The sequence below is a fragment of the Chiroxiphia lanceolata genome, chromosome 1 (assembly GCF_009829145.1).
Source record: "Chiroxiphia lanceolata isolate bChiLan1 chromosome 1, bChiLan1.pri, whole genome shotgun sequence".
Lineage (NCBI taxonomy): Eukaryota > Metazoa > Chordata > Aves > Passeriformes > Pipridae > Chiroxiphia > Chiroxiphia lanceolata.
Window position 1 is genome coordinate 74,467,944 of NC_045637.1, and position 23,813 is coordinate 74,491,756.

The 23,813-nt window shown below is 38.3% G+C and overlaps 1 protein-coding gene across 1 annotated transcript in view; it reads left to right on the plus strand.

Moving 5' to 3' along the window:
• The window catches only part of ANKRD33B (ankyrin repeat domain 33B), a 44,936-nt gene that overhangs the window by 15,655 nt on the left and 5,468 nt on the right, over positions 1-23,813 (plus strand). Inside the window, exons 2-3 of the mRNA XM_032712015.1 lie at positions 13,846-13,975; positions 19,247-19,387. Coding sequence (XP_032567906.1) covers positions 13,846-13,975; positions 19,247-19,387 — 271 coding nt within the window. The remainder of the gene's footprint in view (positions 1-13,845; positions 13,976-19,246; positions 19,388-23,813) is intronic.

The window sequence follows — 23,813 nt, forward strand, 5'->3', positions numbered from 1 at the left end:
GTCTCTCTAAGCAACTAAATCCCATTTCTACCAAAGGCTTTCATTTACCGTACAGGAATCTCTGCAGTTGCTGGTGTACCTTTGTTTATACCTTTGGTAGAAACACACTTCAATCCTGAACTTGCCAACCTGTTTGCTTAGATGGAGCTCTCTAATAGCCTGTCAGCCATGACAGTTTGTGTGGCCTAATGCCATACTGAGCCGATGGGAAGTATCCTCCTGTAACAGAAAATCCTGGAAAGTAACACAGGCTGCTCATGGATGTGCAGGTCCATTCATTAATTCCTAATTTTTTCAAGACATAAATAATATGGCTGCAGATAAATGCTTGGCTGTATGAAAGTGCTAGTCCAAAACAGCTGTGATGTTTGGCCAACACTGTATACAAGAGGATATAGTCTTCTTGTGAACACTAAAAGCTGTCACAAACTGAGGTGGAACCAGTCAGGTAGACAATATTTTTCTGTATTTCTGTATCCTTTTATTCTGTATAAAAGATAAAGGTATTCATTTGCAAATCTTCAGCTGGAGAAATTGGAAAGCTTTTGTGATGAATTTTAGTTTCCAACTGTATATTGAAAATTCCCTTTAAACCAGCTATCCTTTTTTAAAATTTTTTTTCTTCAGAGGCCTGGAGCATCATTCAAAGGTCCCTTCATGTGTTCAGATACTGTTCTCATTAGTGAGCTGCTATCAACAAAAATGCCATCTTACAGTCAAGCAGTGTCTTGACATATCCAAAGACTCTGTTGCAATTCAGCTGTTGTGGAGCAGAGAGATGCGTCAAGCTCACCAGAAACAGCCCTGAAAAACTTCCATCGGATTTATTTGATACATGCTGGTTTTTTTGTAGCATGTTTCTTTTCAGCAAAAGCTGGATTTTTGTTAAAAAAACTGTGGTTTAAATGTCTACCATTTCTTTCATAGATATAGGTCCCTAAATTAAAAAGTAGATTGTTTATTTGAATTCTTGGACTTCTGACTTAATAATAGCTGTTTTACAGTTTATCCCAATATTCTCCAACTTTATGAAGTAGAAGAACTGTTTCTGGATTGTTTGGCTGAAACTGTTTTGTAAAGTGTATATATTGTATTAATGATTTAGCAGTTTTTACAAAGGCAGATGGTATCTAGAAATTCCAAGTACTTGAATATAAATTTGAAATTGCTCCTCTCTCTTTTTTCCCCCAGATATTTAATTCTATCATCTTCAAATTCAATGGTATGTTAATGTTCAATCCCTCCCTATGTTTCTTTATTATTTAGATGAATGGAGTGTATTCATTAGAAGATGAGATTCCTAGATTCAAACACAGAGGCAGAAGATGCCTTCCTGCCTTTATTGCATGGAGCTAGATGCTCAGCTGAGATAAACAGGGTGGTCACAGCTCTGTAGCGTGGTGATACTACTGTGTCCCACCTGGATATTCCAAATATGATTTTCACCTTTCCCGAATAGTCTGTTCATACACTGATACCTGTTACAGCTGCAGCGGTTGATTAATCCTTATTGATCCAATTGAGATAATACAAGAGAGAAATTTAAAATGGGAATGCACACTTCAAAACCCACAAACCTGCTTTTTAAACACATTCTTCAGGATCTTTAAAAGTTGAATGTAAAAAACCAGCGAGCTACCAGAGGAAAAAAGGTCCTTCTGAACAGGTTGATTCCATGTCACAGTGTGTGTTTTCTCAAACAAAAAAACTGAGCTGACCCTCTTTCAAATTAACATTGTGGATGAGCCCATTCCCTAAATACAGCACTAAATTAATGTGAGGCTATTCAGTAGGACTTGCAAGCCAGTAGCAGCAGTGCTCTTGATTTAGCCAAGTGCTAGTCTGATCTTTCAAAACTGTGATTCTGACTTTTGTTAAAATAGAACACTTTTCACAGGGTGATGCTAAACCTTCAGGAAGGAACCAGTCCTTAATGGTAAGCCTGAGGCATGCTGAATTTCCTCTCCAGTGGCTTTGTGCAGCCTACTAGTTTCTTTATTACTTAAATAGACACAACTGTAGGTTGATGGTTTTTATAGTAAGAGTTCCTGCTTGCTAACCAGCCATGAACATTTCAGAGTTGACAGTGTAGGTGTAAGTCACAAGGGCATAACCCTGTTTGCTCTTGACCAAAGCACATTTACATAAAAAACAGAAGTCTTACTGAAATACAGATCACATGTTCTGCTGGTAATTTAAAATGTGATCATAGTCATCAGTGTTTCTAAATGTTATAAAAGATGAAAAATATGGGAATGAAATTTATGGTGTTTGGTCACGGTGCATTACTTTAAAATCGCATACTTTGTTTGAAGGTAGTGTTTTCACCTAGAATTAAACATCTTCAGGATTCAGAGAGTGTGAATTTATCAAGGTTGTGTTTAAAAAATTAGTTATTAGTGGCTCTTTATTTTCTTGTTTTTTGTTTTTTGTTTTTTTTTTCTTTTATGGATACCCACTTTTCAGGGCAATTTGTGGAGCACTAGTAATAAGCCACACATAGGTGGGAAAGAGTGAAAGACAAGCCTGAATCCAAGGAGTAACAGTTATAAAAATCCATTTTTTTTTTTGCCTCCAGCAGGGTCATCTGTGATATTCCACAGCAGCTGCATTGCATTGAGCTGTGGGATTATAGGATTGCAACCTTTTAGAATCACGAGACTTAACACTAATCCACACATACCAAAATCCACTTTAGATCCCTGAGTGAAAAACAGACACCTCCCATCAATTCACCACAGAGGAATATATTGCCCAAAAATCTTGTTTTCTAATGAAAAGCAGGAGAGGCTTTTCATATTTATGCACAAAAAACTCCTTTCACTTTGTTAGAACTCACGAAAGAACAAGAATGGGCATAACTGAGTGGAAAACCAGCCTAGGTAAAAACAGATGCATATCGTTGATGAAGGATGCTGTTTCACTGTAGAAAGCAAACAATAAGGGCTTTCAAGAACCTGGATACTCTGACATCCAAAGAACCATTGTCCTTTGCACTAGTTTATGATAATCTGAAGAGGAAAGATAATGAAATTCCGTCAGTGGGATCTTTGTTTGATAGAAGTAAAATAGTAACACCTGGTCCAGGTGGAGAACCTATTTCACACCTTGCAGTAATATTTCAACATACATCTCTATTTGAATGTCAGGATTTGCCTTGCATTTCTGTGAACAACAATGACTGGTTGGTGTTACTGTGTTGTTACTCTTGGTTGAAAAGAGGATTCTGGCTGTTGCTATGTGATAGCACTTCTAGACTGAAGTATGTAAGGTGAATCTTATGGGAGAAATACTCTCATCTGAGAATCATTTCTCATTCTGCTGTTCAAGGACATCTGGTCTTTTCCCACCTTTGTTTTCACTGGGGAAGAAAGTTTACCACATTTTCTTGGTCCATTTAAGTCAATTCCAGGATCAATAAGCTTATTATTACAAGACCGACAATCAAGATAAAGGATTATTATTAGAGGTGTTGTAGAAAAGGTAGCAGTGAGGTTCAAGAAGCAGAGCACAGGGTTGGTTGGGAAGAAGACACAATGAGGGTGTTATGTATACACTGATGTCATTATGAAGCTTAATGTGAAATGGCAGTCTAAGATGGGGACTGGGCCTTTATTGCTCTTACCGCTTCATTAGATCTAAAGGTGAGGAAATAGGATGGTACTTTTATGTGTGGTATTTTAGAATCATAGAATCATGGGTTGGAAGGGACTTTAAAGCTCATCTAGTTACAACCCATTATGCAGCACTGTGTGTAGCATGCAGGCAGTTCCCCATCCCTGGTGTCCCAAGAAGGGTGTGCAGTTGCTCTTCTTGGTGAGCACAGGGCCTCTGAAAGGAAGAGATTTCATCCTGATGGGTATTTTTCTTCATCACTATGATTTCCTACTGAGGAAAGAGATGATTTTTTTTGTTTAGGTTTTTTTTGTTTGTTGGTTTGGTTTTTTGCTTTTTTTGATGTTGTTGGTTGGTTGGGTTTGGGTTTTTTGTTTGTTGGTTTTTTTGTTTGTTTGTTTGTTTGTTTCCCCAGTGGCAGATTAGCTACTGATGGACAGATCTCTTCCTGGGCTCTTTCTTTACAAGATTTTGATTTCACAACCAAAAGCCTCAGAGAAACAGAAGCAAAATGAATTTACAGAAGTTGGAGGAAAAGAAACTTCTTGGGAAGGTCTCTCCTAATACAACAGTGGGAGCTCACTGCCACAAGAGGATGCTTGCAACCTCATCACTGGTCATTCCAGAGAATTTCACAGTGAAAATGTCTTGAGTCCTTTAAAATATTCTTTGCAGAAGACACAGATTAAATACAATGATAAGTTCTGACAGAGTGGAAGGTTGTACATTCATCTTTTGCCCAGTGTCAAATTGAAATTTATCTTTACAAAGATTTTGTGAAGAGGTCTCCTGAAAACCTATGTATTCAAACACTCTATTTAGCCTCTTGCAACAGATCTAAGCTTTGGCCTGCTGGTGTTTGACAGAACATAACAAAAATGAAAATGCACCTATTAAACACAGAGAGGAGTTAAATCATATACTTTAAAGCCAAAGGGAGCTCTTTTTGACGGAGTTATGTCAGTGCACAAAATGTATTTCATATGGCTTCTAATATGCTACGCTACGGCGTGAACGGGCTACAAAATATATTTTTAAAACGTTGCAAACTCTCCTTTTCATATTAAATGTGTGTGAATATATATAGAGAGAGAGAGAGATCCGGAGAGAAATTATCAGTAGAGTCTGTCAGGAACAGGACTTATAGTTCACATCTAAACTGGTTTCCCTTAAGGTCTTTTATGGTGAGTGAGTGCACTGCATACAGGTCACATCAGGTTTGGGTTATGCTGTTAGATGATCTGCCTTTGACTGTCATTTTGTTTACCTCTTAGGGGTTTTGTCTTTCTGAAAATAAAATAAACAAAATGCTTCAATGATATAAATGATAGGAAGACTACAATTGCAACAACAGATTTTAATGAAAATGAAAAATTTTCAAAAATGTTTTACATATAATTATTTCCAAGAAAGGTGTAATTGGAGCTTCATTACAAACACACTTTTTTCCAGTGGTTCCCAAATCTGTTGCAGCTTTCTGCAGCAAATGGCCAAAGCAGCAGGTGCTCCCAGCCTCAGATGTCCACAGGAGGAAGCAGTCAGCACTTTGCTGCTTTGAATTTATCACTAGCTGGAAACACCTGTTCCAAGTAAAGCATAATAATGTGCTGTTCATTTAAGGATCCAGAAATACATCATCCTTGTTCACAGAATGGTTTCCAGCCATTGGAAGTCTTTATGAGCATTGCATAACAAGCCAGTGAAAGAAAAAGAAATGAAATCAAAATCTCCAGGGTTTAGATCAGGATCCCCTCATTAAAGTTCTGAACATAGAATCATAGAATCAGAGAATGGTTTGGTGTGGAAGAGACCCTAAAGATCATCTAGTTCCAAACCCCTGCCATGGGCAGGGATGCCACCCAGGTTGTTCAGGGCCCCATCCAACCTGGCCTCGAACACTTGCAAGGATGGGGCATTCACAAATTCTCCGGACAATCTGCTCCAGTGCCTCACCACCCTCACAGTAGATAACTTGCATTCTTTTCTGAAGCCAGACCTCTCACTTTTTTAGTGCAGAGTGACCTGTGTTTAGCACAGATACTAAAGTATGGATAGCAAAGAGAACTGTATAAATGTGGCTGCCATGTATCACGTGTTACTACTGTCAACATTATCAAAATTTAGCACAAACATTTGACAGTATAACACTGATTACTACATGCAGTACAAACAGGTAAGCTAGGATTAGTAAAGGCTGCATTATTTATGAGGAATCATCACTATTTATTAGTTGTAACCAACATGACAGTTTAAATAAAATGAAAATAAGAAATTTAACCTGGTAAAATTTGTGTTACTTCCCCTACCATCTTCCCACACTATTTTCTGTCCTTTACAGCCAGGCATCCCCCAAACAGAACATAGAACCCTTTCCCAAAAATGGAATTCTGGGCTGATTTGTCATGATATTGAATCCTAAGATAATTTCCTTTTAGTGACTTCTGCTATGACCAGAGATCTCACATACATTGGAAAGCTTTATTTTGGACTGATTGCACTACATGAGATATCTCTCTGAGGGAAAATGATCCCAGATTCCACTCTTTCCATATATACTTCTTGATTCTGTATATTGCTTGATTGCACAACCTTCTCTGCCACTAGCAAAGGAACTTCTCCAATCTGTTGGAACTTCAGACTGATGAGTACATTCCTAATATAGTCTCTACTGCTCTCACTGCAAAATAATATAATATTTTAACAAAATTGGTCCTGAACATGAATGTGCATGCCTGCTAACATCCTGAACAATTTTTTTTTAAAATATGTTTTAATGGAATCACATTAAATTTCCTAACTCAAGCACCTTAGCATTAAAATAGGCCTGAGTTAGTTGTAGCTGCAACTAGCTCTTGTTCACATGTTCAGGTCCTCTGTTCAAGCTGAGGTGCAGAGAGGAAAGAGCAATAGAAGATTTTTCATGTGACAATGTAGATCCAGTTGCTGCTGTTTCAAGGAACATCACCGAGGTCAGCTTAACTCATAGGAAAACAGCTGGCAATGCAGCCAGCCTCCTGCCACTCAGTTGGCACAGTGTCCCTTGGCTCATATTTTTTTACGGGGTTGTTTCCACTGTTAGATGTAATCCTGAGTGTCCTCTGCTTCTGTCCTGCTTCTGCCATGAAAAGGATTGTTGAGCAGATATGATACAGTGAGGAGTAAAGTGGCCCTTTTCTCCGGTGATGGGGAGAAGAGGTCTTGCAAGCATTGGCCATCGGTCAGGTTATACAGTCAAAAAACATCTTCTATGTTTCATCAGCCCTCCAGCCCTTTGTACATGGTGTGATTTGGTGGAGCTGTGTGAGGGGGGAGAGGTTGCAGCAGATGCTGAGAAAAAGAGTGTGAGAGAGAAGACGCCCTCCATGGCTCTTGGAGCATCTGGGGAGAGGGGCAGGATGAGGTGCAGGGCTCCTGAGTGCCCAGGTGTTGTCTTACCTGGACTTTGCCTCATGGGAAGATGAGAATTCCCCACAGGAGCAAGGAGAAAAAAAAGTATCACTACTTTTGGTGTAATGGTCCAGTTTTCCTTCCATCAGGCTTCCCACAGGTTGAAAATTATCTGATTCTTCAGTTGTCCTCTCGCCCCAACTTGATCAAGGGAGCTGTGCCAAGAGGCAACTAGATGGCTGTTGATGGGAGATATAGGGCAGTGTAGGAGCTGGGCATGTATTCCGTCCTCTTGTGGAACAGTGTACGACCCTTAAATCCCCATCAGCTCCAGGGTTTTAGATTTCCTATTTGCTTTTATTATGTGTCTTGATATTAAAAAAAGTAGAAAGGAGGGTTAATACCTTGTAAGTACCAGTATTGCCATATGATAAGAAAAAATATAATTTCCTATATATCCCACCAACTGGAATGTCTCTGACTACACAGCATGTGTTTATTTGTCTTGTGCATCCCTTATGGCTCTCGGAATTTACTTCCCAAGATTTGTGCCAGCTGCTTATATCACCAGTGATGCTGAAACCAAATCGGCCAATGTACATTTCAGTAAATAAGGAAAGTCACATTATTTCCTGTTGTCTGATTTATTACACGAGGCACTAGTTTTCTTCGTTGCATAATGCAAGCTTTTGCAGGTATAGGAAAACGAACTTTCCTGGGACTATTTTTAGAGGTGATCATGGAGATTTGGATTAGAATAGATTAAGTAAGGATTACTGCAGAGATGATACATATACTAAGCTATACCTTTACTTGAAGACATGTGACCTGACTGATTCAAGAGGTGTTTACAAAATAAGTGAATTTGAACCTATCCAAAAAAATGGAGGGGAAGAATGGTGGGTCATCATCTGTGTGTCTATGGACTAGCCTGTGCTTTTATGTAATGGAGTGCAGTTCATGATGAGAAATGAATCGGTGAGTGATCATAATGCTGCAAAGCAAAGGCAGCAATTTTACACCTTCAGTATTCAGGCACCGGAAGGGGCAGCGCCATTTGAGCTTGCTTTTGGATACAGGATTGTGCTTCTGGCTATTATGTTCCTCTGCAGAGCAGGCAGTGAGTTTAGCACGCTGATATTTCATCTCTGCTTGAATACCCTTTTGTATTTCTCGGATCACTTTCCCTGACAAAATTAGATTCTCCTCCCTTACCCACTCCAGGCATGTGGGGTTTTGTCTAAGCAACAGTAGCACAAAATTTATTTAAATTCCCAGTTCTTTTTTTGTCACTTTCCCAACACAAATTTGTATGTGACTAAGCTGTTGTAGCCCTTTCTCTAAAAGGTCAGCCTAAATTATTTTATGCAGATAATATTAAAGCTTATGTACTTGATGGATTTCTGCAGCACATCAACACCACTTCTCATGGGACTGATGACCTGAATAATTACCTCATTCCAGTCACTGTTGAACTAATCAACCTAAGCCAAATATAATACAAGCTCAATCCACTTATGAAAGTTTCTCAGATTGCCATATGCAATCTGGAGAGTTTTGTCCATGACACATAAATTAGTATATAGCTGGTAGTGGTGCTCAGTGCTAAATTTTGCTCTTAGCACAATGTAAATTTAGAATCTCTGTTAAGAGAATTTTAGAGTTTCTAGTGGACATCAGAATTTCCCTCAAATGACTTTGGGAGATTTATTTTTAGATACTTGACCTTATTTTAATTTATTTTTTTTTTTGCTTTGTATATAAGTTATGTTATAGTGAGTGATACCTATATATAGTTCTAATAGTGAGTTTTGTACAAAACATATGAATTATTATTTTAATGAATCAACAAGAAAAAGTTTAAACACAACTTTTTACTCCTTTATCTTTTTTATTCTTCCATTTAATTATATTTTTTTGTGTAATATGTTTTTAACTTAGACATAATTTTCATAGTTGTCCTTGCATGTGATTATGGATTACAATGAATCATTATCTGACTTAATTCAATTACATGTGGTTTTAATCATTACTGGTAAACCAACCTCGCAGAATAGTCATTAATAGTTACAGATGCATGCAAAGGAAACTGGGCAGTTGATTTATCAAGATGCTTATGAAGGGCAATGGGTAATATCAATTTAGTCTTTTGCCAGACTCATTTTTTTCTGGGATAATAGGCAAAAACCTATAATAAACTGTTTTCATTCTCAGCATTTTGGTGGAAAATAAGTTGCCTGAAGAGATTTTTTTAAAAGCTAAATTAATTGCATGTTGTATGTGATTTGCTTGCTGTTCAGCTTGAGTTCAATACTGATCCTCTAATATTTCTTGTGATTTCTATTATCTGTAATGATCTAGTGGACAAATAGCCTTACATCTGTAATTTTGTCATAATATCTGATTTATAAAATTATCTCCTGAGATATCCATGACTTCACTTAGGCATGTTATGTCATCACAGCTGAGCAAAACAGAGTTTATTTTCATAATGGCAGCACTATTCCAGTCTTACATGAAATCAAAGACACATGAAGAATTATCAGTTTAAACAGAATCAAAAGTTTCACTGCTCAAGGAAGGTGTTGCATCATCAGATTAACTTCATGTAGTCCCATGCCTGAAATATTCGTTTATGTGCTCTGGGATGAAAATAAGAAAATTAGTTACAAAAATAAGTAGTTTATCCCAGACTGACTGTTTTGTCATGTATTCCAAATAAAGTATCGTTAGTTTTGCTCTGTCACTTCAAAACAAAGGGGGTTCTTTCAAAACTATACTAAAAATATAAAAATCAGGTATGTCATATATTATAGAAAAACTGTGGGAAAACTCTGTGAAATGCCAAATATTTCACAGAAGAAAGAGAGAGCTCTCAACACCTGGGAGTATTGTGGTTTCTACTTGGAAAAAAAAGTTACTGAGCTGATTTTCAACCACCCCTTATGTGGGAAAAAAGACAGCAAATGTTAATGCAGTTGATGTGATGGCTGGCTCATGCTTTCTTGTTTGTCACAGAGAGTCTGTATGAGATATTTGAAAAACGAAATAGGATCTATTGCAAATCTTCTTTTATATTTAAGGTCTCTTCCGCACAGAGGATTAAAACAGATTTTTTTGCCTATTCTCTTTCATTGCTCTGGGAGCAACTCTGGCCACTGATGGGGAGAGAGCAAGTCCTTGAAAAACAGGGATACTGTGCTTGCATGCTGTGACATATGTACAGTTGTACCATCGAATAACTGATTATTATAATTATATATTAATGGGAATAGTTTGAGTTTTTATTATGATTTAAAATAAGTGGTGGCTGTGGATATATGAAAGGGAAGAGAGCAGAAAGATTGCTGTTGAAGGAGGCTGTTGAAGTCTGAGGGAAAGGACATACTTTTAAGAATCACCAATTTTCCTTTTTCCTAAAGCTTTCACTGTAGTGAATATTTCTGAAAATGGATCTTACTGACAAAAATAATAGTAAAACTCAATTTAAAAAATACATTTTTTTCCCCATGTACACTGACCACTTCATAATTGCACCATGACCCTTCATATGAGAAGTAGAATAATCGATGCTTTGGTAGAACATTAATGTCATCTCTTTTCTGAGAGTAATCAGATTGCTCAGGTTCGGTATTTTCTAACTAAAACTAATTTATTTTTATCTTTTTAAAAGACATTACGTGTACAGCTGTATTTTCCTCCAGACTGCTGTGATACAGACTACTGCTTTACTGATTGCTTCAAAAGGCAGTTTGTTGAAAGCAATTTTGTATCACTTATATTTATTAATTGGGACTGTTGAAGGAGTTTTTAATATATTATGGTATTTATTGGTGTATGAACTTAAAGATTCCAGACTAATAACTCACATTGTTATTGACTGATTGTACATCCTGGATGATCTGCTTGGACTACCTTTCAGCAAGCAGAATACAGACAGGGCCAGAAGTGGACACAAAGAGAAAAAAAAAAAAGATGAAAGAAAAAGCAACTTGGTACCACAAATCATCATAGTATCACTGAACGAGGATTTGGGACATAACCATCAAATCTAGGAGTTTATTGCAACTTTCATTCTAAAGCTGTAGCCTCTTGAAGCCCATTTCAGTATCTGACACATTTGAAAGTGTTATGCAAAGGAAAGCAGTTGCTCAGCAAGCAGTCTGTCTCACCCTATGGAACATGTAATGGGTGAGGGCAAGAAGGGAGCACTCACATCAGCTTTACAGCCATGGACAGTGCTGGTAACCACATGGCAGAGAAGGGATTTGTTTTTATGTCCTCATGCGATTGCTTGTTTTTCTTCTCAACCAGAGGTGGCTGGGCACACACTCCACTGAATGTCGCATTCTCACACTCTTATCTGACCCACTTCAGATTTGTATAACCATCCTTCAAGAATGATTTTTCATGCTACTGCATCATGTAATCCCTCAGGAAGCTCCTACTCTCTGTTGTCTTTCTTTACCCTTAAGCAAGCAGTCTTTGATCGCATCTTTGCAAAATAAACTTCAGAAAATGTTGATACCTTAATAATCCTTCTGGTTTGTAAACCCAGAACGGTGAATGAGTTTGATGGATTTTGAGATAATTTGTGACTCATATCTGCTGAAATCAGAATGCCAGCATTGGATGCATTAGATCCTATCTGATGGACATACCCACTAAAAGTAGGACAAAAGTCCCAAAACACTGTAATGCAAAAATCTCTCACAAAAAAGACCTAATTCATTATTATTGTTTTACAAAATTTTACTGTATTTTCACAATATTTTAATTTTACTCATTTACAAGTTTGCATTTCTTTTACAGAGAGATCAAAAAAAGAACTTTTTTTTTTAAGCATCTGATAAATATTTTTAGAAGACAAATTTTTTCAGTGAAAATACACTGTAAAAATATCCTCCAGACACTGGGTGAAACAGTTTTTATCCATTAGAGACAATATTCTTACAACGTTTTTGGAACTACCACTCTCTTAAAAAATGTCTTTTTTTTCAGTGAACAATAGAACCTCACTTCTTATTGTCAAGAGTTTCAGGTCTCAAAATTCTTGTAGACTTAGTTTTCTGCTATTGTTAGTAACCGGCATTTTACTGAATGACTGGCTAGTGTTTTAAATCTGCAGAGCTTTTGGAGTTGTAAAGGACTATGTCCTCAACATTGGGTGAAAAATGAAATTATTAAAGAAACTAAAATAATGCTGAAGTTCTTACCAAGTGGACACTGACACATTTTTTTAAAAGCTAAAAGCTATTACATTGTAGTAAAACTGGGATTAATCAGAACAATCCCACCAGGAAAGTAGATACATTTGAGTGAAAACTTATATATATATGTGAAAAAAATTACTTTTAGAAGAATCCTCTGTACAATTTCAATAGAAGGCTTTGAAGCATTACAGGCTCTTCTCAAGGAAAGAGAGATATAAAGCAATGGTGCGTGTTGCTTCATGATGAGGACAAGGGAGAATTAAGAATAAAAGAAATCAGAGTAATTATTTTATTGAAAGATGTAATTGAGAAATAACCTACATAGCCTCTGAACAGCCTAAAGAGTTGGCAGTGAAGCTGTTTGCCACCTAAGCCAACAGAACTATCCAGAAAATAGTGGAGCAGGACACTGAAATATTAACTAAATAGTTATAATGATAATAAATCAGAAGGCACAGTTTTCATTTCATGAATGTCTCTGTCTCAGTAGTGTCCATGGGGAAAAGAAATAAAGAGAATGTGTAGGTAAGACCTGCTTAGCAAGTGATGGAGGAGTCAGGGTGGTCCATTCTGTTTTCATAACCAGGTTCTCCTTCTTGCTAGTCTTTTGTGGTTATGAACTTGTGACATATCTGTGTGAGTGCATTTCAGGCAAGCAAGGTTACCAGAGTTTGGGATTTGTGTTTCTACTCTTCTCTTTTTGGTAGTCAGATACTGATGCTGAGCTCAAGAAAACTGAGCTATGTGTTGGCAGTGAAGAGGGAGCACAGGGAGCATTAATTTATCTGCACCTACCCTCCTCTAAACCCATCAGCCCTATGCAGTAATGCTGCCCAAGTAATCCCAAGGACCAGAGACAGTGGCGTTCATCCTAGTGGTCAAGTGAGCAGCCAGGATTAAGTACTGTAGTTCCATTTAATTAATGACAAGTGTATTTTGCTGTATTTTAGGGAAATTGTCAGTTTTACCCCTGTGGAATGAAACATTATCTGGGTACCAAGCAGAGTTACAAGGTTTACCTCCTATCTTGGCTTCCTCCTGGAAGTTTTACAGATTCCAACCGTCATAAAGCACATTAAGCAGGAACTCTAAAAGCAATTTAATTTTATTTATGATTATAAAAAAAAAGGAGATGCAGTTCTAATGGGAAACCTGAAGTATTTAAAGATAGCAACAGGCAGTATGAACACAACTCCTGTCTAACACTTCCCCTTCAGAGAAGAAGTAGTCATTTTTCAGAGAATTAATATTCAGAGCAGGTCCAGTTCATCTTACCTGCTGGCTTCATTTTATTATACAATAAAAACAGATTTATTCTCATTTGGATATAGAGTATATAGCCATATAAACATGAGCCATTTATAAGCAGTTACTCTGCATGTAGCATAATGTAATACCTACTCTCTTAGGTATTGCTGAGGAGTATCAAATGTTACTTGCCAAAGGGCAGAGATAAAAAGGAGTGTTTGAGATCTGAACATTGTGCCTGGAGCTAATCACTAGTTATGCTGATACCTTTTCATTTCTTCAGTCTGGAAAAAAAATAAATGAAGAAGCAGACTAGTATGCTTCTTCACTGAACTTTTTTGAGTCTGGTAAACCTCACTCTCACTTTATATTTTACTTACAGAATGGTCTTATCATTGCCTGTTACCAAGGTTATGTGGATATTGTAATAGCCTTAGCACAATGCCCTCACCTTGATGTGAACTGGCAGGACAACGAAGGGAACACAGCTCTAATTACAGCTGCACAGGCAGGTAAGGCTCTCTGTATCACCTCTTACACTCAGGGTCTTGGGAGAAGTGCGTGTTTTGGCTACTTTTTTTAGGATTGTTTTTCAAATCGCTAAAAGAAATTAATATGTGTAAAATAATCCTGGCCAAACCCACTCCCAAGTAAGTTTGTCATTGTTTTCTTTCAACTAATTAATCTATAGTAATATTTATCCAGTAAATTAAGACAGCAGAAGTTATACATTTCTAGTAGATACCATTAATTATTTTAACTTAAAAAATAAAGAAAATCCTGTCCCAAGTGTGCAATATTATACTGCTTTGTTCTTTTAAGCTTATTTCTATGTTTGCTCGGGTAAACAACAAGTGAACACTGTGGAGGTGTAATGTGCTGTATTATTGCTGATTATGTATTTTCTCCCATGCTTGTTACACCTACCTCGGTGGGTCTGTAGTAATTCCTGACTGTAGGAAAATGTATCATCGTTAACAAATACCTTATCTGCTAAGACATTCTTCATCCACTGCATAGTTAAAAGCAAGAAATCCTCAACAAGATTTAGTGTTTGCCAGTGCTCCTTTTAGAACAGACTGATATTGATATCAACTGTGTTAATCCTGATGCAAACTGGAGTGAGAGCAGGTTTAGCCCCAGGTTTTCTTTTATACCTCTCAGCATGGTAATATTCAGTGAACCAGTGTATCAGATCACTTAAATGTAAGAGAAACTACCAAGAGAGCTACTAGTTTCCAGTGTACAGTTAAAAACCCTCAGTTGATTATTTCTGTTAAAACTGAAAGGCTGCGCTTTAATCTTTAAGGGAAGCTTTAGTTTTCTCTTACAAGAGTTAACAAAGTGCCAAAGCACGTAAATCAGGAAAAATTTTGCCAAGGATGCCATCATCACTTTGTAGTCTAAAAGCTTTTCCAAGGGCTGCCTAGCTCTGCATCCCAGATTTCCTTTGCATCCCTCAAGCACACTCCTCAAAGGCAGTGACTTACAGGGAAACGTACACCTAGTCTTTATCAGGTCACTGCAAGATGGGTCTCGAATCTGGAAGAAACAATTGTGACCACAGTAGTCACATTCATAGCAAAGTCATGAGTTATGGTAGCTTTCCAAAGAAAGTGGAGAAGTCTCCAAAACACTAATCTACTTTTATTTATCTGCCCTAATATAAATTTGGACTACAAAAGATTTAACGCTCATTCCTTCCTGACCTTTATAACTCATGATAATGAGCTCAGAATTAATCCAGCGGACTGACATTCACTTGACACTCTCTGCCAGTACTTGCTATTGATCCCCAAAGCAATTGGAAATGACTGTAGTCAGCAGAAGCTTATACAAACCCCCAGCAACCTGGATGTTTTCCTCTGCCTGTGATAATCCTGAGCTACAGTGTTAACACTAGTTATTTAATTAATTATCACAAGATGCTGTAGTGTTAATAGAGATTACTGTGAGGTTAACATTGCAATCAGAGGAGCTACAGTGCAATGGATGCTGTTTAATTATTGCTGAAGGTTAAGTAGTAATGCTGAGCAGTGTATTATAAAGATCTGGAAGCAAAGCTTATTCAAGCTTGCCTTTAGAGGAGAATTTATTTGTAGGGGTTTTTTTTAACTTTAGGCCATGGAAATATAACATTTTTTTCAAAATAAATTATTCTGAGATCACTGTTATTTATACCAAAAGTATGGGTTTTCCTATGGAAAGTCTAATAGCAAATCCACAATACTTCAGTTAATTGTAAGGTAATATTAGAATGTTTCAGAAAGTACTGCTATTTTTGTTATGATCCACTGGCCAAGTGAGCTATCATGTATGTCCAGACCTTAAAGAGGAGCTGGATGGGAAAAAACCTGCAGTCCAGAGGAATTGTTCCTTATGTTGCAGAGGCTGCATTTGTATTATGAGGTACAGATGCCAAGGGAAATGACAGAGAGGTCTATTTACTTGTGCTAGTGGACTTTAAAATCCACACTTGCTTATGCCATTTAATGACTGCCCAGATGCAATGATCAAATCTGAGTCTCAGAAGATAAGTGAATTCAGTTTCTCATATTGCTTTTGATAATTTGAGATTTTCTCATCCTTCAAAAAAAGTATCTAAAGCTGAAGTTTTTTGCATGGGCTGCCCTGAGAAAGACAGCTTGGACAGATCAGTGAAAAGCAGTACTTTCTTAACAAGCTTACTGGTATTCAAAAATAACCACAAAGTGTCCTGCTTTGTGTGTAAATTTCAGGTTCGAAAATTGATCTGTTCATTTGGTTTCTCAATATTTCTTATTTCTTATATCCCTTTTCAAAGACAGCTTGCCTTCTAAAACTGTAAATTCATTGCAGCCTGCAGCAGGTGGTGCCCAGAAATGAATGGTGATGCTGTTGAAGCAGAAGCAAAATCATTAAACATCATTACGAGGACAATGCAGAAAAAAAAGCAGGGATTGATGCAAACAAGAGATTGAAATAACAAGTGCAAAGAAAGGGAGGAAGGAGAGTGATTTAAAAAAGAAAAGGGAGAAGGAGGAAAATTACTCTTTTTTTTGTGTCAGTTCTGTTGCTGATGGGGACATAGCTACATCAGTGTAAGGTAATTGGCATGCACTGGTGTTCAGAATCATATTTGCTTACAGAGTACAGATATTTTACATTACAGGGACCAGTTTGGGGCAAGGCTGTAGAGCTGGGAACACAAAATTGGAAGTTATCCCAGCTTTTGTTCATTAAGAAAGACATGAGAACACAAACACCTAAAACACCCAGAGGATAAAGCATGCTGGGTGTCTTTTGTTCCATCCATTCACCACCCACAAACTAAACAAAAGTGTTTTGCAGGTACAATTCAAAATAGCAGTGTTATTTGACAAAGCATCTTCCTTACTACGCAGCTTATCCTTCTGCCTGTTTTACATAGATTATTAGGCAATATTGTCATCATTACAGGCATTTCCTTTGTGGCAGCAATTAAGTGAATTAAGCTATTACAGACATCTGTGCTGATCTCTAAGTATGGCTCCCAGGGAGAAGAAGTGTACCTTTAGCATGCCAGTTCTGGTAGAAGATAGATCTGGCTTGCAAACAGCAAAAACCTGATTTGAATTCAGTATCCCAAACCTGGCTGAGGCCAGGCTTGTTTATTTTAGAGCTGCATATGCCTTTCATAGCAGACTTTACATCACAGAAGACTCACCTGGTTTATGATTTAGGTACAGACTGCTAGTGCATCCAGACACAGGAGAAGCAAAGCAAACTTCATGGCCTTAAATCAAAAGCGTATGACAGGGATTGAACAAAAACTTGGCAGCTCTGAATTTTGCTTTGAATTTTAGATTTGTTTGAACCAGAAATCTGAAGTAAACCTCAGAGGATAGAAGATCTTGCAGAATAAAATTGAAGAGGTTCTAAGGAATCCCTGAGACATGAAACTTCTGAGAATCTCAAACTCCTTAACTTTCTTAGTTATTTTATTGTTGGTATTTTTTTCTGTCTCATTTAAGGCCATCTGTAGTCCCCTGGAGAGTTTAGGCTGAGCAAGGTCTTTCAGGATTAACTCTTAGCATCACCCCAGATTTGCAAAACATCTCTTACTGCAATTATACTTTTGACAAAGGGAAGAAAATCATTAGTGATGTAATAACTGCTGAAAAATCCTCCACTTTATTATTTCTCCTTGTTTCAGTTTGTCTCTGGTTTCTGTGGTCAAAAAGCAGTATTTCAGCTGTTCCAAAGCCTTCATGAAGACACATGCTCTACATCAGCGAAACAGAGGGTGTCGTGCAAAACAATTTGGGCACAAAGACTCTCCCAGTAGTAACCAATACCCTGCTAGGATTTGATCTTATTCCATAAAGTCAGTGGAGCTGAAGCCTCTGTATTGAGTAAGCAGGACCAGGTCACTTGATCTTGCCCTGAACCCAGTTTCACTTTTGCTTTGTTCTTCTTGTTGTGGTTTGCTGAATCTTTATATTTTATTCTCATCAGACTGCACAAGGTACTTGGAATTCTTTATTCGGTTTTCTCAGACTCTGGAGTTTGTCTGCACTATCTCTACATATGCTCAGGTTTCAAGAGAGTCTCCAGTTATGCAGAAAGGTAGCGGAGCATAAAAAATTATAGGAGAAAAAGAGTAACATCTGCAAAACATCTTAAATTAATCAGTAAAGATTTTCTTAACTTGTTTTTCAAAGTGAGTGCAGGACTGTGTTGCTACAAAGTGACTGCTGATTAAATTTGGACCAGATGTGACACTATAGATTTTTTAAATTGCCCTGTATAAATTATAATCTGCTTCAGTACCATTTCTAGCTGAATTTGAATGTCATGCATCACAGACTGCAGAGTGATACGAGAGAATATTCTTACAGCTCCTAGTAATTAAATTGTGATTGTTGCAGCTGCCTGACAGACTGCATTATTTTATAAAGCATCAAAGCATCATAAAATGATTGACAAGTGAAGGGAAAACTGTTTTAAATGAGTCATAATGGCACTCGCTATTTGCCTGAGAGTCCAATTATAAAGATTTGATGTCTTAATTGATCTTCCAACCATTTAGCCAGAGATGTCTTCAGGTCCTCAGTAGGCCCTTGTTGATACCAGTTATCCTGGCATACAAGGCATGTGAATTTTTTTACTACCAAAACTGAACATCATTTTCCTCTTACTGGTGAGTAGACAAGTGGCTTTACACTGTCAGATGGAAAAATAAAAATGTGGGATCCTACACAAAATAGTCTTTTCTCTCATATCAGGCCTGACATGTTTTTTAAGTATTATTGGCTGAAACAACTATACGTAATCATCACTTTTTAATGAAGCACCATGATTGTAAGGCTCAGTTTTACCAGGGAAGGGAAAAAGGTGAACCTTTGCAGTCAGTTACCCATGGTGATGGACCATCCTTCCTTAAGATGTAGGGATTCCCTTTGTGTTGCTACTCACTGAGTCAAGAAACTGGGGCCCCTTGCAACATCAGAGTGAACCATCTCTGGCCTTCAGTTATTCCCTTACCTTTAACTGACTTTTCAAAAAGGAGAACAACTTGAGAGAAGTTGTTTCACCTTCTATCCCAACGCTCTGGTCACAAGTCAGTGCCACTTAAGGCTGATTGCAACCCTCAGGCCAAAGGCTGATAACTGCAATGACTGGAAGAGTACACAAAGAAAACAGATCTTATTAATTATCTGCATTTTGCAGTTATCAAACCCACAGGAGTAATTTTTGGTTTAACCTTGAGAGAGCACCTTCATTCTGTGACATATTTTCTCTGCTTTTTCATTTCTTTAAAGGGCACATAACGATTACAAACTATTTGTTGAACTATTTTCCTGGGCTTGATATTGAGAAGAGGAATGCATTTGGATTCACAGCACTGATGAAATCTGCAATGCAGGGCCGAACGGAATGTGTGAAGGCCTTGATGATGGCAGGTATGCAAAGTGCTTTGCTGCTTCTTTGTCTTCATCTAACTAAATATTAGACAGTCATACACAAACACCAAGAAGAAAACTGGCTCTTGAGATGTTTGCTCTGTGAGCTGTGGTGCAGCCTTCCCTGGAAATGGGTGCAGCTTTTAAATAAGTCATAGACAAGGTGGTGAAGGCATGTGCTGCGGGTTCAGGGGCACTCAGTTTGCCTGTAGAATCTCATCCAGGAGTTCTCCAAGAGCTGTCAGGGTGAGATTCATTATCTCCAGGAGAGTTTGGGGAGCAGAAGCATCAAAATTTGTAGAAAAGGAGTTAATGAAATTCATTATACAGCTAGGGAAGATATGCAGGTCTTTTGCTGCCTGCATGATGGTAGTGAGACCACAGCCAGACCTCCACTTCTGCCTCCAGCTGGGGCAGGGACTGGAGAGCTCTGGAGGCTCTGGCTCCCATCAGGAGAGTTGGGTGTAGGAGCCATATCCCACAGGGAAGATTGGTGGGAAATTTGGTAATGTGGATTTTCTTCTAATGCCTCTACAGTTCTGAATTTGGTCTCCAGGTTTATGGGCAACAGGACACAAGCAGGTCTGTCTTTGCTGCAAGGAGGGAGTCATGGCACAGGAAATGAGCAGGTCCACCTCTTCCCAGCTATCTCTCTTCACATCTGAGAACAGGAATTATGTTTCTTGCTATTAGCTATTGTCTGCAGTTGAATTTCCAGCTGTATTGCACTGTGAGTTGAAGGGGTCCTGGAGAAGAGATTCAGAAGGCCTCTGGAGGGGTAACAGCCTCTACAGGAGTCATCCTAGCATAGAGCATCATTCAGCCACAATGTTGTATGGTATTTTAATATTGAGTAATTTGTATATAAATCATTATATACTAATTACATAGCTAGCTTATATTAGTATATATTCTTGAATTTCAGTTGCAGATATTTGACACAAATTAGATATTATGGAAATTATAACAAATGATATGTGAATATCGTTATTGTCTAGACCAAGAGTCCTACAAGTCCATTTCATTGAGAGAGATCTTGAATGAGTAGTTCATTTCAGTGATTTTGCTGTCATGGAAGTCTAACCACTCATAATCATAATATTTTAAGCCACAGGAATTCATCAAGCGTAGTGATCTTACTATAATTCATTTAATACTATCCAGTTTCTAGACATCGATATGACACAGAAAATGTTTAGATGATGTGGTGAGTGGCATGTCATTTTCTGCAAGGTTCTGTAGCCTCTTACACTGGAATCAGGGCTTTGGAATTAGATCGTTAATTCTGGAGTTAAATTTTTATGACAAAAAAATTTGAAATGACTGTCAGAGCTAACATACTGCTAGAAACAGATGCACTTTCTGGACTAACACATTCTTTGTGCAGATGCTAGTCTGGAGTTTTCCAGTGCCCGTTATGAATCTTAAAAAGAAACTTCAATCCTAAGACTTTATGACTTGTCTAATTTGCCTTACAGTGTCATAGCCTTCTATTATTCCCACTACAGATGTGATGGAAGTTTGTTCTTTCTGTTTGGGTCACTAGAAGCTATTTCACGACCTTTCAGCTTTGTAGATAACTCAGTCCTTGTTATTCTGATTCTTGTACAGAAAGTACTGACATCAAAGTTCACTGTTGTGGTTGCTGCCTCTGGCATCTGAATAGCCACCTTCTTGTTTTCATGATTCAAAAGAAAACAGAATATCGGGGAGAACAAACCTTTAGCCATCCAGAAAATGGCTTTCTTGTCCTCTACCTTGAGTTTACCTACAGAAAGTTGTATCAGCCTGTTTGTGCATCAGATACTGAGGATACCAAAGATCATCCACTGACTAAAGAGGTCTAGAGTTATGCTCTTGAGTTTCTACATTGCAATTTATATACATGTTTTGGTGAGTATTTTGCAGTTCCTCACTTTTTCAGCTCAAAATAAGGGACACAAAGGAAGTGTGGTAAATTGCCTGCACCCATTTTAATATCTGAGTACTTTTTAGCACTGCAGAGTCTGCTGAAATGGAAGGAGGAAGATGTTCATTCAGAATGGATTTAGAAGTTGTTTGGGACTTAAGGAATACTGAGTGACTGCTGACAATAAAGTGCTACTGTGCTGAAGAAGGTAAAAGGAACTGTTATTAAAAGATTTGGTGAAAAAATCGATTTCACAAATAAACCGGCAAAGTTCTGTTAAAACGTAAAAATGCATGGCAACATAGGAAGGAACACCCATAATCAGCTGTGGGTCAACTTGCACAGCTACAAAGCAGGTATGTGTGTTTAGAGAAGAGTTACAGCCAAGAGGTGTTTAAACCCACTGGTTGTTCAGCGGCTTGGGTAAGACCTCTATGGATGGCCAGCTACTTACAGCAATGCAGGAGGTCAGTAAAGCAAAATAACTCACTTTCCCAGCTGGATTTGAAATCTGGATTGAATGCTGGATGTAGCACAGTCAGATGGGGAAAAAGGTAACAGCAATGTGTGACAGATGGTTGGAGCTGGATTGTTGAAGTGACTGCTCTTTCTGAAATTTGAGTTCCTGGAGGGTGGCCAAGGTCAATCACTACAAGATTAAGGCACTCTGAGACACTTGGACAAAATGTTGCTCTTTCAAAGTGAGTCTTTGGAACGTGTGAATTTGCTATTCAGGAGTGCACAGCGAGTAAGGGGGAACTCAGTCTCTCATCGGCAGTTTGTCACAGGCTGCTGCGCTGCCAGGACCGCGCCACTGCCAGCACTCATCAAGCGAGTCAGCCAGAAATGCTGGTTGTTATTCACGTGTCAAGCCCTGCTGTAATCTCCAGTGTAAATTCAGTGATGCTTTAGTAAAGTTGTCAGAGTGGCCGCAGATCTGGAGACTGAGTTTTAAATACTGCCTATAAAACAGGGTGGTAACAATACCTGAACTTCCTCATTCCCCATTTTTAAACTCAGGATGTCAGTTTTGCATCTCAAGGGACATTCAACCTTCTTAATAAAACACGATATTGATATCCTAAAGGAGCATGTCTATTCAAACTAATTGTGCTGAAAAATGATCTTCAGGGCAACTTTTTAGGAAAAGCAAGGCAAGTGGCAAGTGCAGTTTTCCTAAAAGAGAACTTATAGGCTATGCTTACACTGAAATGACAATTAGTTCAATAAGACAGGTATCACATTTACAAAGGGACATGACTATTCATGCCTATTCCAGATAAGGCATTCCACTGAATGACAGTTTTGTTGAGGAATGTCTCCTGACTTGTACAGAAAATCAATACAACTATACTAAATCACACCTTAGAAGAGATTTTGTGATACAAGGTACAAAGTGAGCATTGATTTCTGTTGAAAGGTTGGGATTTCAATACTCCATAGTATTGTTTTCTGAGATAAACTTTCCAAAAGCCCTGGGGACTTATCTGTCAGGAGCAGGCTACTCCTCAAAGGGAGGTGAGCCAATGGTGACAGCATGGCCTCAGCATTAGCCTCATCAACAAAGGCACTCGAAGGAACAGAGCAGGGCTTGTGACAGGATCAGCCAATACTGCAGTGGTTGTTGGGCAGTCTAGGTGACAAGGGATAGTCCTGAGGTCAAACAAGAAATTAAGTCTGTGGATCAGGGTCCAAACCAGCAAGGCACATGGCCACGCTTAGCTCAGACAAGGAAAAGAGCTGAGTGCAGTTCCCAGGCAAAGGTGGGGAACCCCCAGTGAGCACTTTCCCACATTGCTCTTTTTTAACAATTCTGATCCAAGGTCTCCTGGATGCACCATATCAGAGCTGGAATTACTTTTTCTTGAAGATAATGGTAAACAGCTGTCTATACCTCTTGCTTGTTTACAAGCTGAGAATTAAACTTTATATTTGAAAACAATTCCTTTAGCTTCTCCCTGTATTAATTCCTTGCTTGTTACATGTACAACAAGGAAACAACTTCCACATAGTCTGCCTGGTCCCAGTCACCTCTAGTGGGAAGGAGGACAGATCCGGGCAAGTGTTAAGAAGGAACTAGGGCAAGAGGCTACCTTGAGATGTGAGAGATTCAAGGGTAGGAACTTTGGGTAGGAAGTTTCAAAACAGGCTAGTGAAGCAGGAGGGTGTATGTTTGTATGTCTTTTTTCCTCCCCAGAGTGGTTTAACTGGAACTTCTGCAGTCATGAACCTCATCAAACCCTGCTGCCTCTGAGATCTTGCAATCCCTTCTTCAATTCAGAGCTAATGAACTCTTTGATTTGATTGACTCTTCCTCCTCCTTGCCTTCTTTCTGTCTTCCAGTGTGGGCCCCATGCTTGACTCGTGCAGTATGCCTGTGCTCTCTCTCTGAATTGTCCTTTCTGCAAAATTCACTCAAATTACACTTAAACTGAAATCAGCTCTTTTGCTTAGGTTATCTCTGTCCATATTCACTCTTATCTGTGTCTCTAGCATCCTCTTTTTAGCAATTTTCTC